Below are 14,914 nucleotides of genomic sequence, written 5' to 3'. Positions count from 1 at the left end.
GCTATATATTTGCATATTAGGGGTTGGGTGGGGGCAAAGTTCACTTCAAATGCAAATGAATTCAATATTTTGATTCCAGATGAAATTCTGATTCTCAAAATATGTCTGTTACCGTAAAAGACCAAAATCCGGTGAATGTCGACATTCACCGGGGAATGTCAGAAATTCCTTTGTTTCTGCTTGGATTTAGTTAGCTTTGCCAGTTTTATGTAAGGTTAAATGGTGACAGGTTAGGTTAGGTTACTAACCCATTTCTGAGATTTATAACCTAATTTAACCCAGCCTAACTTTAACTTTTACCATCAAACCTTGCATAAGACTGACGAATCTGAGTGGCAAGCCTGACTGAATCAAAGCAGAGAAAAGAGAATTTTGGACATTCACCAGTGAATGTCGACATTCACCAGTGAATGTCGACATTCACCAGATTTTGGTCTTTGAGCGTAACATGTCTATTTCTTAGCTATCCCATTAGTGAGTTAAACAGAAATATTACTAAATACTTAACCTAGACCAATATAATAATTCAAAAAAGCAGATTACTTTACTTTACATTACAAAATAAAAAATAAATCAGAATTAAAAATAAAAACAACAATAAAAAAGAAGCAAAGTTACATTGATTTTATGTTATTGTTCTTTCATTATCATTTTCCTTGTTTCGCAGCAAATCCACAAGAGATTAGCTGTTAGTGTGTTGCAGATTGATATTTAGCATTTAGTTTACAATAAATTGCGGTACTATGCTATTAGCACTACTTTTATAAATCGTCAAAAATTGGCAATCTTTTTTGAATCTGGTCAAATCGGCAATCTCAAATTTTTCGAATCGGCAACCTAAAATTTTTAAAATTTTTTCTGATTCTGCAGTCTCAAATTTTTCGAAGCGGCAATCTCGTAAAAAATCGGCAATCTTTGGTTTTCAGAAAAGTCAAAATCAAGTACCAACACTCATTAATGAAAATAAATGACAAATTTGGTGTATCAACACCTCAAACAAAAATGTAAAAACAAATAATGTTAAATATGATGTCTTGTGCAGTATAATCCAAAAATAACGAATATTCCGAAGATTATATGCAAAAGTTTTACCAATATCTCAATGTAAACAAAATGAAAAAAAAGTGACCCAGAGGTGGACTCCAAATAAGACACATTTTTTTTTTTCTGAAATAAAAAGTAATGTAACACAAAGATAATAACTTCGCTATTCCCTCTTTTCCGATTTTACCTATCCTACACACTTGATTACCTGTGATATTGGTAAAAAAATTTATTATAATACACCATATTAAAACCGTTCCACGGGGAAAAAAAGGAAAGAAAGAATAAAGAGAAAAACAAAAAAAAGAAGAGAAAGAAACAAAATTAACACCTACAATGTACCCAATATTTTTATCAATAAAACTTTCACAAATAAATATTTCCTTCATTTTATTGATTCTTTGCATTCCCTACAAACTTCAAAAGGAAAACTAAGTATCCAATATTTTTATCAATAAAACTTTTCACAAAAAAATTATTTCCTTCATTTTATTGATTCTTTGCATTCCCTACAAACTTCAAAAGATGAACTACGTATCCAATATTTTTATCAATAAAACTTTTCGCAAAAAAATATTTCCTTTATTTTATCTTGCATTCCCCTACAAACTTAAAAGGTAAACCACGTGTCCAATATTTTTATCAATAAACTTTTCGCAAAAAATATTTCCTTTATTTTATCTTGCATTCCCCTACAAACTTAAAAAGGTAAACTACGTATCCAATATTTTTATCAATAAAACTTTTCACAAAAAAATGATTTCCTTCATTTTATTGATTCTTTGCATTCCCTACAAACTTCAAAAGGAAAACTACGTATCCAATATTTTTATCAATAAAACTTTTCGCAAAAAATATTTCCTTTATTTTATCTTGCATTCCCCTACAAACTTAAAAAGGTAAACTACGTATCCAATATTTTTATCAATAAAACTTTTCACAAAAAATATTTCCTTTATTTTATCTTGCATTCCCCTACAAACTTAAAAAGGTAAACTACGTATCCAATATTTTTATCAATAAAACTTTTCACAAAAAATATTTCCTTTATTTTATCTTTCATTCCCCTACAAACTTAAAAAGGTAAACTACGTATCCAATATTTTTATCAATAAAACTTTTCACAAAAAAATGATTTCCTTCATTTTATTGATTCTTTGCATTCCCTACAAACTTCAAAAGGAAAACTACGTATCCAATATTTTTATCAATAAAACTTTTCACAAAAAAATGATTTCCTTCATTTTATTGATTCTTTGCATTCCCTACAAACTTAAAAAGGTAAACTACGTATCCAATATTTTTATCAATAAAACTTTTCACAAAAAATATTTCCTTTATTTTATCTTGCATTCCCCTACAAACTTAAAAAGGTAAACTACGTATCCAATATTTTTATCAATAAAACTTTTCACAAAAAAATGATTTCCTTCATTTTATTGATTCTTTGCATTCCCTACAAACTTCAAAAGGTAAACTACGTATCCAATATTTTTATCAATAAAACTTTTCACAAAAAATATTTCCTTTATTTTATCTTGCATTCCCCTACAAACTTAAAAAGGTAAACTACGTATCCAATATTTTTATCAATAAAACTTTTCACAAAAAAATGATTTCCTTCATTTTATTGATTCTTTGCATTCCCTACAAACTTAAAAAGGTAAACTACGTATCCAATATTTTTATCAATAAAACTTTTCACAAAAAATATTTCCTTTATTTTATCTTGCATTCCCCTACAAACTTAAAAAGGTAAACTACGTATCCAATATTTTTATCAATAAAACTTTTCACAAAAAATATTTCCTTTATTTTATCTTGCATTCCCCTACAAACTTAAAAAGGTAAACTACGTATCCAATATTTTTATCAATAAAAATTTTCACAAAAAATATTTCCTTAATTTTATCTTGCATTCCCCTACAAACTTAAAAAGGTAAACTACGTATCCAATATTTTTATCAATAAAACTTTTCACAAAAAAATTATTTCCTTCATTTTATTGATTCTTTGCATTCCCTACAAACTTAAAAAGGTAAACTACGTATCCAATATTTTTATCAATAAAACTTTTCGCAAAAAATATTTCATTTATTTTATCTTGCAGTCCCCGACAAACTTAAAAAGGTAAACTACGTATCTAATATTTTTATCATTAAACTTTTCGCAAAAAAAATTCCTTTATTTTATATTGAATTCCCCTATAAACTTAAAAAGGTAAAATACTTATCTAATATTTTTATCAATAAAACTTTTCACAAAAAAATGATTTGCTTCATTTTATTGATTCTTCGCATTCCCTACAAACTTCAAAAGGTAAACTACGTATCCAATATTTTTATCAATAAAACTTTTCGCAAAAAATATTTCCTTTATTTTATCTTGCATTCCCCTACAAACTTAAAAAGGTAAACTACGTATCCAATATTTTTATCAATAAAACTTTTCACAAAAAATTGATTTCCTTCATTTTATTGATTCTTTGCATTCCCTACAAACTTCAAAAGGAAAACTACGTATCCAATATTTTTATCAATAAAACTTTTCGCAAAAAATATTTTCTTTATTTTATCTTGCATTCCCCTACAAACTTAAAAAGGTAAACTACGTATCCAATATTTTTATCAATAAAACTTTTCGCAAAAAAAATTATTTCGTTCATTTTATTGATTCTTTGCATTCCCTACAAACTTCAAAAAGGTGAACTACGTATACAATATTTTTATTAATAAAACTTTTCACAAAAAAATTATTTCCTTCATTTTATTGATTCTTTGCATTCCCTACAACTTCAAAAGGTGAACTACGTATCAAATATTTTGATCAATAAAACTTTTCGCAAAAAATATTTCCTTTATTTTATCTTGCATTCCCCGACAAACTAAAAAAGGTAAACTACGTATCTAATATTTTTATCAATAAAACTTTTCTCAAAAAATATTTCCTTCATTTTATTGATTCTTTGCATTCCCTACAACTTCAAAAGGTGAACTACGTATCGAATATTTTTATCAATAAAACTTTTGGCAAAAATTATTTACTTTATTTTATTGATTCTTTGCATTCCCTACAACTTCAAAAGGTGAACTACGTATCCAATATTTTTATCAATAAAACTTTTGGCAAAAAAATATTTCCTTTATTTTATCTTGCATTCCCCTACAAACTTACAAAAGTAAACTACGTATCCAATATTTTTATCAAAAAAACTTTTCGCAAAAAATATTTCCTTTATTTTATCTTGCATTCCCCTACAAACTTAAAAAGGTAAACTACGTATCCAATATTTTTATCAATAAAACTTTTCACAAAAAATTGATTTCCTTCATTTTATTGATTCTTTGCATTCCCTACAAACTTCAAAAGGAAAACTACGTATCCAATATTTTTATCAATAAAACTGTTCACAAAAAAATTTATTTCGTTCATTTTATAAATTCTTTGCATTCCCTACAAACTTCAAAAGGTGAACTACGTATCCAATATTTTTATCAATAAAACTTTTCACAAAAAAATTATTTCCTTCATTTTATTGATTCTTTGCATTTCCGACAACTTCAAAAGGTGAACTACGTATCCAATATTTTTATCAATAAAACTTTTCGCAAAAAATATTTCCTTTATTTTATCTTGCGTTCCCCTACAAACTTAAAAAGGTAAACTACGTATCCAATATTTTTATCAATAAAACTTTTCGCAAAAAATATTTCCTTCATTTTATTGATTCTTTGCATTCCCTACAACTTCAAAAGGTGAACTACGTATCGAATATTTTTATCAATAAAACTTTTCACAAAAAATATTTCCTTAATTTTATTGATTCTTTGCATTCCCTACAACTTCAAAAGGTGAACTACGTATCGAATATTTTTATCAATAAAACTTTTCACAAAAAAAATTATTTCGTTCATTTTATTGATTCTTTGCATTCCCTAAAACTTCAAAAGGTGAACTACGTATCCAATATTTTTATCAATAAAACTTTTCGCAAAAAATATTTCCTTTATTTTATCTTGCATTCCCCTACAAACTTAAAAAGGTAAACTACGTATCCAATATTTTTATCAATAAAACTTTTCGGAAAAAAATATTTCCTTCATTTTATTGATTCTTTGCATTCCCTACAACTTCAAAAGGTGAACTACGTATCCAATATTTTTATCAATAAAACTATTCGCAAAAATTATTTCCTTCATTTTATTGATTCTTTGCATTCCCTACAAACTTCAAAAGGTGAACTACGTATCCAATATTTTTATCAATAAAACTTTTCGCAAAAAAATATTTCCTTTATTTTATCTTGCATTCCCCGACAAACTTAAAAAGGTAAACTACGTATCTAATATTTTTATCAATAAAACTTTTCGCAAAAAATATTTCATTTATTTTATCTTGAATTCCCCTATAAACTTAAAAAGGTAAAATACGTATCTAATATTTTTATCAATAAAACTTTTGACAAAAAATTGATTTCCTTCATTTTATTGATTCTTTGCATTCCCTACAAACTTCAAAAGGAAAACTACGTATCCAATATTTTTATCAATAAAACTTTTCACAAAAAAAATTATTTCCTTCATTTTATTGATTCTTTGCATTCCCTACAAACTTCAAAAGGTGAACTACGTATCCAATATTTTTATCAATAAAACTTTTCACAAAAAAATTATTTCGTTCATTTTATTGATTCTTTGCATTCCCTACAACTTCAAAAGGTGAACTACGTATCCAATATTTTGATCAATAAAACTTTTCGCAAAAAATATTTCCTTTATTTTATCTTGCATTCCCCTACAACTTCAAAAGGTGAACTACGTATCCAATATTTTTATCAATAAAACTTTTCGCAAAAATTATTTCCTTCATTTTATTGATTCTTTGCATTCCCTACAACTTCAAAAGGTGAACTACGTATCGAATATTTTTATCAATAAAACTTTTCACAAAAAAAATTATTTCGTTCATTTTATTGATTCTTTGCATTCCCTAAAACTTCAAAATGTGAACTACGTATCCAATATTTTTATCAATAAAACTTTTCGCAAAAAATATTTCCTTTATTTTATCTTGCATTCCCCTACAAACTTAAAAAGGTAAACTACGTATCAAATATTTTTATCAATAAAACTTTTGACAAAAAATTGATTTCCTTCATTTTATTGATTCTTTGCATTCCCTACAAACTTCAAAAGGAAAACTACGTATCCAATATTTTTATCAATAAAACTTTTCACAAAAAAAAATATTTCTTTCATTTTATTGATTCTTTGCATTCCCTACAAACTTCAAAAGGTGAACTACGTATCCAATATTTTTAATCAATATAACTTTTCACAAAAAAATTATTTAATTCATTTTATTGATTCTTTGCAGTCCCTACAACTTCAAAAGGTGAACTACGTATCCAATATTTTTATAAATAAAACTTTTCGCAAAAAATATTTTCTTTATTTTATCTTGCATTCCCCTACAAACTTAAAAAGGTAAACTACGTATCCAATATTTTTATCAATAAAACTTTTCGCAAAAAAAATTATTTCGTTCATTTTATTGATTCTTTGCATTCCCTACAACTTCAAAAGGTGAACTACGTATAAAATATTTTTATCAATAAAACTTTTCGCAAAAAATATTTCCTTTATTTTATCTTGCATTCCCCTACAAACTTAAAAAGGTAAAATACGTATCCAATATTTTTATCATTAAACTTTTCGCAAAAAATAATTACTTTATTTTATCTTTCATTCCCCTACAAACTTAAAAAGGTAAACTACGTAACCAATATTTTTATCAATAAAAGTTTTCACAAAAAAATGATTTCCTTCATTTTATTGATTCTTTGCAGTCCCTAAGACTTCAAAAGGTTAACTACGTATCAAATATTTTGATCAATAAAACTTTTCGCAAAAAATATTTTCTTTATTTTATCTTTCATTCCACTACAAACTTAAAAAGGTAAACTACGTATCTAATAATTTTATAAATAAAACTTTTCGCAAAAAAAATTATTTCGTTCATTTTATTGATTCTTTGCATTCCCTAAAACTTCAAAAGGTGAACTACGTATCCAATATTTTTATCAATAAAACTTTTCACAAAAAAATTATTTACTTCATTTTATTGATTCTTTGCATTCCCTACAACTTCAAAAGGTGACCTACGTATCCAATATTTTGATCAATAAAACTTTTCGCAAAAAATATTTCCTTTATTTTATCTTGCATTCCCCTACAACTTCAAAAGGTGAACTACGTATCCAATATTTTTATCAATAAAACTTTTCGCAAAAATTATTTCCTTCATTTTATTGATTCTTTGCATTCCCTAAAACTTCAAAAGGTGAACTCCGTATCTAATATTTTTATCAATAAAACTTTTCTCAAAAATTATTTCCTTCATTTTATTGATTCTTTGAATTCCCTACAACTTCAAAAGGTGAACTACGTATCCAATATTTTTATCAATAAAACTTTTCGCAAAAAATATTTCCTTTATTTTATCTTGCATTCACCGACAAACTTAAAAAGGTAAACTACGTATCAAATATTTTTATCAATAAAACTTTTCGCAAAAAATATTTCCTTTTTTTTATCTTGCAGTACCCTACACACTTAAAAAGGTAAACTACTTATCTAATATTTTTATCATTAAACTTTTCGAAAAAAAAATTACATTATTTTATATTGAATTCCCCGACAAACTTAAAAATGTAAACTACGTATCCAATATTTTTATCAATAAAACTTTTCACAAAAAAATGATTTCCTTCATTTTATTGATTCTTTGCATTCCCTACGACTTCAAAAGGTGAACTACGTATCCAATATTTTTATCAATAAAACTTTTCGCAAAAAATATTTCCTTTATTTTATCTTGCATTCCCCTACAAACTTAAAAAGGTAAACTACGTATCTAATATTTTTATCAATAAAACTTTTCGCAAAAAAAATTACATTTATTTTATCTTTCATTCCCCTACAAACTTAAAAAGGTAAACTACGTAACCAATATTTTTATCAATAAAACTTCACAAAAAAATGATTTCCTTCATTTTATTGATTCTTTGCATTCCCTACAAACTTCAAAAGGAAAACTACGTATCCAATATTTTTATCAATAAAACTTTTCACAAAAAAAATTATTTCGTTCATTTTATTGATTCTTTGCATTCCCTACAAACTTCAAAAGGTGAACTACGTATCCAATATTTTTATAAATAAAACTTTTCACAAAAAAATTATTTCCTTCATTTTATTGATTCTTTGCATTCCCTACAACTTCAAAAGGTGAACTACGTATCCAATATTTTTATCAATAAAACTTTTCGCAAAAAATATTTCCTTTATTTTATATTGCATTCACCTACAAACTTAAAAAGGTAAACTACGTATCTAATATTTTTATCAATAAAACTTTTCGCAAAAAATAATTCCTTTATTTTATCTTGCATTCCCCTACAAACTTAAAAAGGTAAAATACGTATCCAGTATTTTTATCAATAAAACTTTTCGCAAAAAATTATTTCATTCATTTCATTGATTCTTTGCATTCCCGTACTAACTTCAAAAGGTAAACTACGTATCCATTATTTTTATCAATAAAACTTTTCTCAAAAAATTATTTCATTCATTTCATTGATTCTTTGCATTCCCCTACTAACTTCAAAAGGTAAACTACGTATCCAGTATTTTTATCAATAAAACTTTTCGCAAAAAATTATTTCATTCATTTCATTGATTCTTTGCATTCCCCTACTAACTTCAAAAGTTAAACTACGTATCCAGTATTTTTATCAATAAAACTTTTCTCAAAAAATTATTTCATTCATTTCATTGATTCTTTGCATTCCACTACTATCTTCAAAAGGTAAACTACGTATCCGGTATTTTTATCAATAAAACTTTTCGCAAAAAATTATTTCATTCATTTCATTGATTCTTTGCATTCCCCTACTTACTACAAAAGGTAAACTACGTATCCAGTATTTTTATCAATAAAACTTTTCGCAAAAAATTATTTCATTCATTTCATTGATTCTTTGCATTCCTCTACTAGCTTCAAAATGTAAACTACGTATCCAGTATTTTTATCAATAAAACTTTTCGCAAAAAATTATTTCATTCATTTCATTGATTCTTTGCATTCCTCTACTAACTTCAAAAGGTAAACTACGTATCCAGTATTTTTATCAATAAAACTTTTCGCAAAAAATTATTTCATTCATTTCATTGATTCTTTGCATTCCCCTACTAACTTCAAAAGGTAAACTACGTATCCAGTATTTTTATCAATAAAACTTTTCGCAAAAAATTATTTCATTCATTTCATTGATTCTTTGCATTCCACTACTAACTTCAAAAGGTAAACTACGTATCCAGTATTTTTATCAATAAAACTTTTCGAAAAAAATTATTTCATTCATTTCATTGATTCTTTGCATTCCCCTACTAACTACAAAAGGTAAACTACTTATCCAGTATTTTTATCAATAAAAATTTTAGCAAAAAATTATTTCATTCATTTCATTGATTCTTTGCATTCCTCTACTAACTTCAAAAGGTAAACTACGTATCCAGTATTTTTATCAATAAAACTTTTCGCAAAAAATTATTTCATTCATTTCATTGATTCTTTGCATTCCCCTACTAACTTCAAAAGGTAAACTACGTATCCAATATTTTTAATCAATATAACTTTTCACAAAAAAATTATTTCCTTCATTTTATTGATTCTTTGCATTCCCTACAACTTCAAAAGGTGAACTACGTATCCAATATTTTTATCAATAAAACTTTTCGCAAAAAATATTTTCTTTATTTTATCTTGCATTCCCCTACAAACTTAAAAAGGTAAACTACGTATCCAATATTTTTATCAATAAAACTTTTCGCAAAAAAAATTATTTCGTTCATTTTATTGATTCTTTGCATTCCCTAAAACTTCAAAAGGTGAACTACGTATCCAATATTTTTATCAATAAAACTTTTCGCAAAAAATATTTCCTTTATTTTATCTTTCAGTCCCCTACAAACTTAAAAAGGTAAACTACGTATCTAATATTTTTATCATTAAACTTTTCGCAAAAAAAATTACTTTATTTTATCGTTCATTCCCCTACAAACATAAACAGGTAAACTACGTAACCAATATTTTTATCAATAAAACTTTTCAAAAAAAAATGATTTCCTTCATTTTATTGATTCTTTGCATTACCTACGACTTCAAAAGGTGAACTACGTATCCAATATTTTTATCAATAAAACTTTTCGCAAAAAATATTTCCTTTATTTTATCTTGCATTCCCCTACAAACTTAAAAAGGTAAACTACGTATCCAATATTTTTATCAATAAAACTTTTCTCAAAAAATATTTCATTTATTTTATCTTGCATTCCCCTACAAACTTAAAAAGGTAAACTACGTATCCAATATTTTTATCAATAAAACTTTTCGCAAAAAATATTTCCTTTATTTTATCTTGCATTCCCCTATAAACTTAAAAAGGTAAACTACTTATCTAATATTTTTATCAATAAAACTTTTCGCAAAAAAAATTCCTTTATTTTATCTTGCATTCCCCTACAAACTTAAAAAGGTAAACTACGTATCCAATATTTTTATCAATAAAACTTTTCACAAAAAAATGATTTCCTTCATTTTATTGATTCTTTGCATTCCCTACGACTTCAAAAGGTGAACTACGTATCCAATATTTTTATCAATAAAACTTTTCGCAAAAAATATTTCCTTTATTTTATCTTGCATTCCCCTAAAAAACTTAAAAAGGTAAACTACGTATCTAATATTTTTATCAATAAAACTTTTCTCAAAAAATATTTCCTTTATTTTATCTTTCATTCCCCTACAAACTTAAAAAGGTAAACTACGTAACCAATATTTTTATCAATAAAACTTCACAAAAAAATGATTTCCTTCATTTTATTGATTCTTTGCATTCCCTACAAACTTCAAAAGGAAAACTACGTATCCAATATTTTTATCAATAAAACTTCACAAAAAAAATTATTTCGTTCATTTTATTGATTCTTTGCATTCCCTACAAACTTCAAAAGGTGAACTACGTATCCAATATTTTTATCAATAAAACTTTTCAATAAAAAATTATTTCCTTCATTTTATTGATTCTTTGAATTCCCTACAACTTCAAAAGGTGAACTACGTATCCAATATTTTTATCAATAAAACTTTTCGCAAAAAATATTTCCTTTATTTTATCTTGCATTCCCCTACAAACTTAAAAAGGTAAACTACGTATCTAATATTTTTATCAATAAAACTTTTCGCAAAAAATATTTCCTTTATTTTATCTTGCATTCCCCTACAAACTTAAAGAGGTAAACTACGTATCCAGTATTTTTATCAATAAAACTTTTCGCAAAAAATTATTTCATTCATTTCATTGATTCTTTGCATTCCCGTACTAACTTCAAAAGGTAAACTACGTATCCAGTATTTTTATCAATAAAACTTTTCGCAAAAAATTATTTCATTCATTTCATTGATTCTTTGCATTCCTCTACTTGCTACAAAAGGTAAACTACGTATCCAGTATTTTTATCAATAAAACTTTTCGCAAAAAATTATTTCATTCATTTCATTGATTCTTTGCATTCCTCTACTAACTACAAAAGGTAAACTACGTATCCAGTATTTTTATCAATAAAACTTTTCGAAAAAAATTATTTCATTCATTTCATTGATTCTTTGCATTCCACTACTAGCTTCAAAAGGTAAACTACGTATCCGGTATTTTTATCAATAAAACTTTTCGCAAAAAATTATTTCATTCATTTCATTGATTCTTTGCATTCCCCTACTTACTACAAAAGGTAAACTACGTATCCAGTATTTTTATCAATAAAACTTTTCGCAAAAAATTATTTCATTCATTTCATTGATTCTTTGCATTCCTCTACTAGCTTCAAAAGGTAAACTACGTATCCAGTATTTTTATCAATAAAACTTTTCGCAAAAAATTATTTCATTCATTTCATTGATTCTTTGCATTCCTCTACTAACTTCAAAAGGTAAACTACGTATCCAGTATTTTTATCAATAAAACTTTTCGCAAAAAATTATTTCATTCTTTTCATTGATTCTTTGCATTCCCCTACTAACTACAAAAGGTAAACTACGTATCCAGTATTTTTATCAATAAAACTTTTCGCAAAAAATTATTTCATTCATTTCATTGATTCTTTGCATTCCCCTACTTACTACAAAAGGTAAACTACGTATCCAGTATTTTTATCAATAAAACTTTTCGCAAAAAATTATTTCATTCATTTCATTGATTCTTTGCATTCCCCTACTTACTACAAAAGGTAAACTACGTATCCAGTATTTTTATCAATAAAACTTTTCGCAAAAAATTATTTCATTCATTTCATTGATTCTTTGCATTCCTCTACTAACTTCAAAAGGTAAACTACGTATCCAGTATTTTTATCAATAAAACTTTTCGCAAAAAATTATTTCATTAATTTCATTGATTCTTTGCATTCCCCTACTAACTTCAAAAGGTAAACTACGTATCCAGTATTTTTATCAATAAAACTTTTCGCAAAAAATTATTTCATTCATTTCATTGATTCTTTGCATTCCCCTACTAACTTCAAAAGGTAAACTACGTATCCAGTATTTTTATCAATAAAACTTTTCGCAAAAAAATATTTCATTCATTTCATTGATTCTTTGCATTCCCCTACTCACTTCAAAAGGTAAACTACGTATCCAGTATTTTTATCAATAAAACTTTTCGCAAAAAATTATTTCATTCATTTCATTGATTCTTTGCATTCCCCTACTAACTTCAAAAGGTAAACTACGTATCCAGTATTTTTATGAATAAAACTTTTCGCAAAAAAATATTTCATTCATTTCATTGATTCTTTGCATTCCCCTACTAACTTCAAAAGGTAAACTACGTATCCAGTATTTTTATCAATAAAACTTTTCGCAAAAAATTATTTCATTCATTTCATTGATTCTTTGCATTCCTCTACTAACTTCAAAAGGTAAACTACTTATCCAGTATTTTTATAAATAAAACTTTTCGCAAAAAATTATTTCATTCATTTCATTGATTCTTTGCATTCCTCTACTTACTACAAAAGGTAAACTACCTATCAAGTATTTTTATAAATAAAACTTTTATCAAAAAATTATTTCATTCATTTCATTGATTCTTTGCATTCCTCTACTAACTTCAAAAGGTAAACTACGTATCCAGTATTTTTATGAATAAAACTTTTCGCAAAAAATTATTTAATTCATTTCATTGATTCTTTGCATTCCCCTACTAACTTCAAAAGGTAAACTACCTATCCAGTATTTTTATCAATAAAACTTTTCGCAAAAAAATATTTCATTCATTTCGTTGATTCTTTGCATTCTCCTACTAACTTCAAAAGGTAAACTACGTATCCAGTATTTTTATCAATAAAACTTTCCACAAAACCTATTTCCTTTATTCAACCGATTTTTTGCACTCCTCCGCAAAATGGAAAGGGTTTTCCCCAGTACCACCAAAATTTAGGCAAAAGGATTGACAAGTTCTGGAACATCATCGTTCATTAAGAAAGCGGTTAAGTCTTAGCAAGCCGTTTGCACACAGAGAAAGCAATAAAAAACACCAACAACGCACCCAATATTTTAGAAATTAAACTTTGGACAAAGAAATATTTCCTTAATTCTACTGAATTTTTGCACTCCCCTACAAACTGCCCTAGTACTACCAGACAACAGGCAAAAACATTAAAAAGTTCTAGGGCATCGTGGTTCACTGTGAAGGGGATTTACTCTTAATAAGTCATGACTATGCCTATATATATATGACCATGACAATATATATATATATATATATATATATATATATATATATATATATATATATATATATATATATATATATATATATATATATATATATTGAGTTTGAATAAATATAGGAATTAATTTCGGTGCTCTTCTCAAATGCAGGACATACGAAAGAAAGACCGCATTGAAATCTCAAAGCCGCTATTGATAAACAGGTTTCCGCTGCATAGTGAGATATTGCTCACTCCGTGACAAAGATTAAAACTTTAGTTTTTTGGGGTTTTGGGTGAATAAAAGGTAGCTTGGTTATGTTAGGTTACGTATTTCATATATGCTATGCTTTGACCCCACCCCCGCAATGTGCAAATATATAGCCCAAATTTGTTTCTAAACTATTATATTTTCATCCTGTTTTCTTTTATTTCATTAGCATTAACGAAACTTTACTTCTTGCACGTGTCCTGGATTTTAGCACAGTACCCATATTTGTTTCTATTGGGACAAACTTTTATCAAAAACAGTAAAACATAATATCCCACCTGCAATCAAAAGGATAAAGTCCGATTGACTTATTAAAAGAAATCAAGGCCTCGTGAAACATTTCTTTTGCTGCTATTGGCTTTCCGTCTTCTGCATACAAAATAGCTTTTCTAGTGTAAGAAGCACCTTCCTTTGCTTTCCTTATGCTTTCTTCTTTATCAATTGCATGGCCATAGGTAGCCTACAATTAAACAGCCTAACTTAAAAGCAGGTTAAAACGTGACAAGATCATCTGCAGAGGCTTATTCAAATTAAATAAATAAAATGTAAAGACAGGGTTAGTAGAAAAGAGCATGGGCAATTTGCAAGGGCGGAAACTGACGCATGCTTCGGCAAAAACAAACACCATCAAACGTTTGGCGTTTCTTGACATTTTTTCGGTGTAATAACAAAGCAAGATCAGTTTAAATAGTGTAGCTGGTAAGATTACTATAGTTGTAAGCGTCTGATCTCAATTTCTTAGAAAAATACACTAAAGAAGCTTGAG

At 26.5% G+C, this 14,914-nt stretch overlaps 1 protein-coding gene across 1 annotated transcript in view; it reads right to left on the bottom strand.

The window, feature by feature from the left end:
* LOC148952822 (uncharacterized) overlaps nt 1-14,914 on the bottom strand; it is an 85,232-nt gene that overhangs the window by 30,537 nt on the left and 39,781 nt on the right. Inside the window, exon 7 of the mRNA XM_089087790.1 lies at nt 14,427-14,608. Within this exon, the coding sequence (XP_088943916.1) occupies nt 14,427-14,608 (182 nt within the window). The remainder of the gene's footprint in view (nt 1-14,426; nt 14,609-14,914) is intronic.

Source organism: Artemia sp. Qi Xiang Cuo, chromosome 4, assembly GCF_049724085.1.
Source record: "Artemia sp. Qi Xiang Cuo chromosome 4, ASM4972408v1, whole genome shotgun sequence".
NCBI lineage: Eukaryota > Metazoa > Arthropoda > Branchiopoda > Anostraca > Artemiidae > Artemia > Artemia sp. Qi Xiang Cuo.
This window is presented reverse-complemented; position numbering and strand designations above follow the sequence as displayed.